This window comes from Colobus angolensis, unplaced genomic scaffold, assembly GCF_000951035.1.
Source record: "Colobus angolensis palliatus isolate OR3802 unplaced genomic scaffold, Cang.pa_1.0 Scaffold39, whole genome shotgun sequence".
NCBI lineage: Eukaryota > Metazoa > Chordata > Mammalia > Primates > Cercopithecidae > Colobus > Colobus angolensis.
Window position 1 is genome coordinate 4,628,371 of NW_012117265.1, and position 971 is coordinate 4,629,341.

General features: G+C 52.0%; 1 protein-coding gene across 1 annotated transcript in view; it reads left to right on the forward strand.

Moving 5' to 3' along the window:
* The window catches only part of MUC16 (mucin 16, cell surface associated), a 173,133-nt gene that overhangs the window by 139,748 nt on the left and 32,414 nt on the right, over positions 1 to 971 (forward strand). Inside the window, 1 exon segment of the mRNA XM_011954968.1 lies at positions 297 to 469. Coding sequence (XP_011810358.1) covers positions 297 to 469 — 173 coding nt within the window.

The window sequence follows — 971 nt, forward strand, 5'->3', positions numbered from 1 at the left end:
AGGAGGAAGAAGAGGAAGAGGAGGAGGAGGAGCAGGAGGAGGAGGAGGGAGTCCTCTAAGCTGAGACCTGGAGGATGACCGGGAAGTTATCCAAGTAAGGAGAAATGGGGAGAAGCTTCCAGACAAAAGTAACAGCAAGTGCAAAGATCCTGAGATGATAGATAAGGCCAGGTGGAGAAACTGCAAATCATCAATGAGACCACAATATGGACTGTGAGTTGTGCAGTGACAGTGACCACAAGTGGAGAGGTGCCAGGTGGCCTTCATCCCCAAAAGGTGCACCTCTCCCTCCTCAGGTCTGTGAAGAACGGCGCTAAGACACAGGTGGACACCCTCTGCACCTACCTGCAGCCCCTCAGTGGCCCAGGTCTGCCTATCAAGCAGGTGTTCCATGAGCTGAGCCAGCAGACCCACGGCATCACCCGGCTGGGCCCCTACTCTCTGGACAAAGACAGCCTCTACCTTAACGGTGAGCAGCTCTCAGCCCCATCTCCCTGCCTCAACCCCCAACCCCCACTGCAGCCCAGAAGGGTGTCTGTTTGCCGGTTCTCTAGGGAAAGACTTGGGGTTCAAGTCTTGGTGTTACCACTGACCCTCCCATAACCACCATGCAAGGTTGGACTTTGATTAATCCCATTTTACAGATGAAGAAACTGAGGCTTAGACAGGTTAAGCAATTTACCTTGATAGTGATGGAACCAGGAATATGAACTCCACTTGTCAGCATTCAGTGCTATGATCCACTCTACATGTTTAACTCTCAGAAGAGTCTTCCTGGTGGGGGCACTTGGGGGACAAAAAACACATTTACTGCTGGGCGCAGTGGCTCACACCTGTAATCCCAACACTTTGGGAGGCCAAGGCAGGCGGATCACAAGGTCAAGAGATTGAGACCACCCTGGCCAGCATGGTGAAACCCTGTCTCTACTAAAAATACAAAAATTAGCTGGGTGTGGTGGTACACGCCTGTA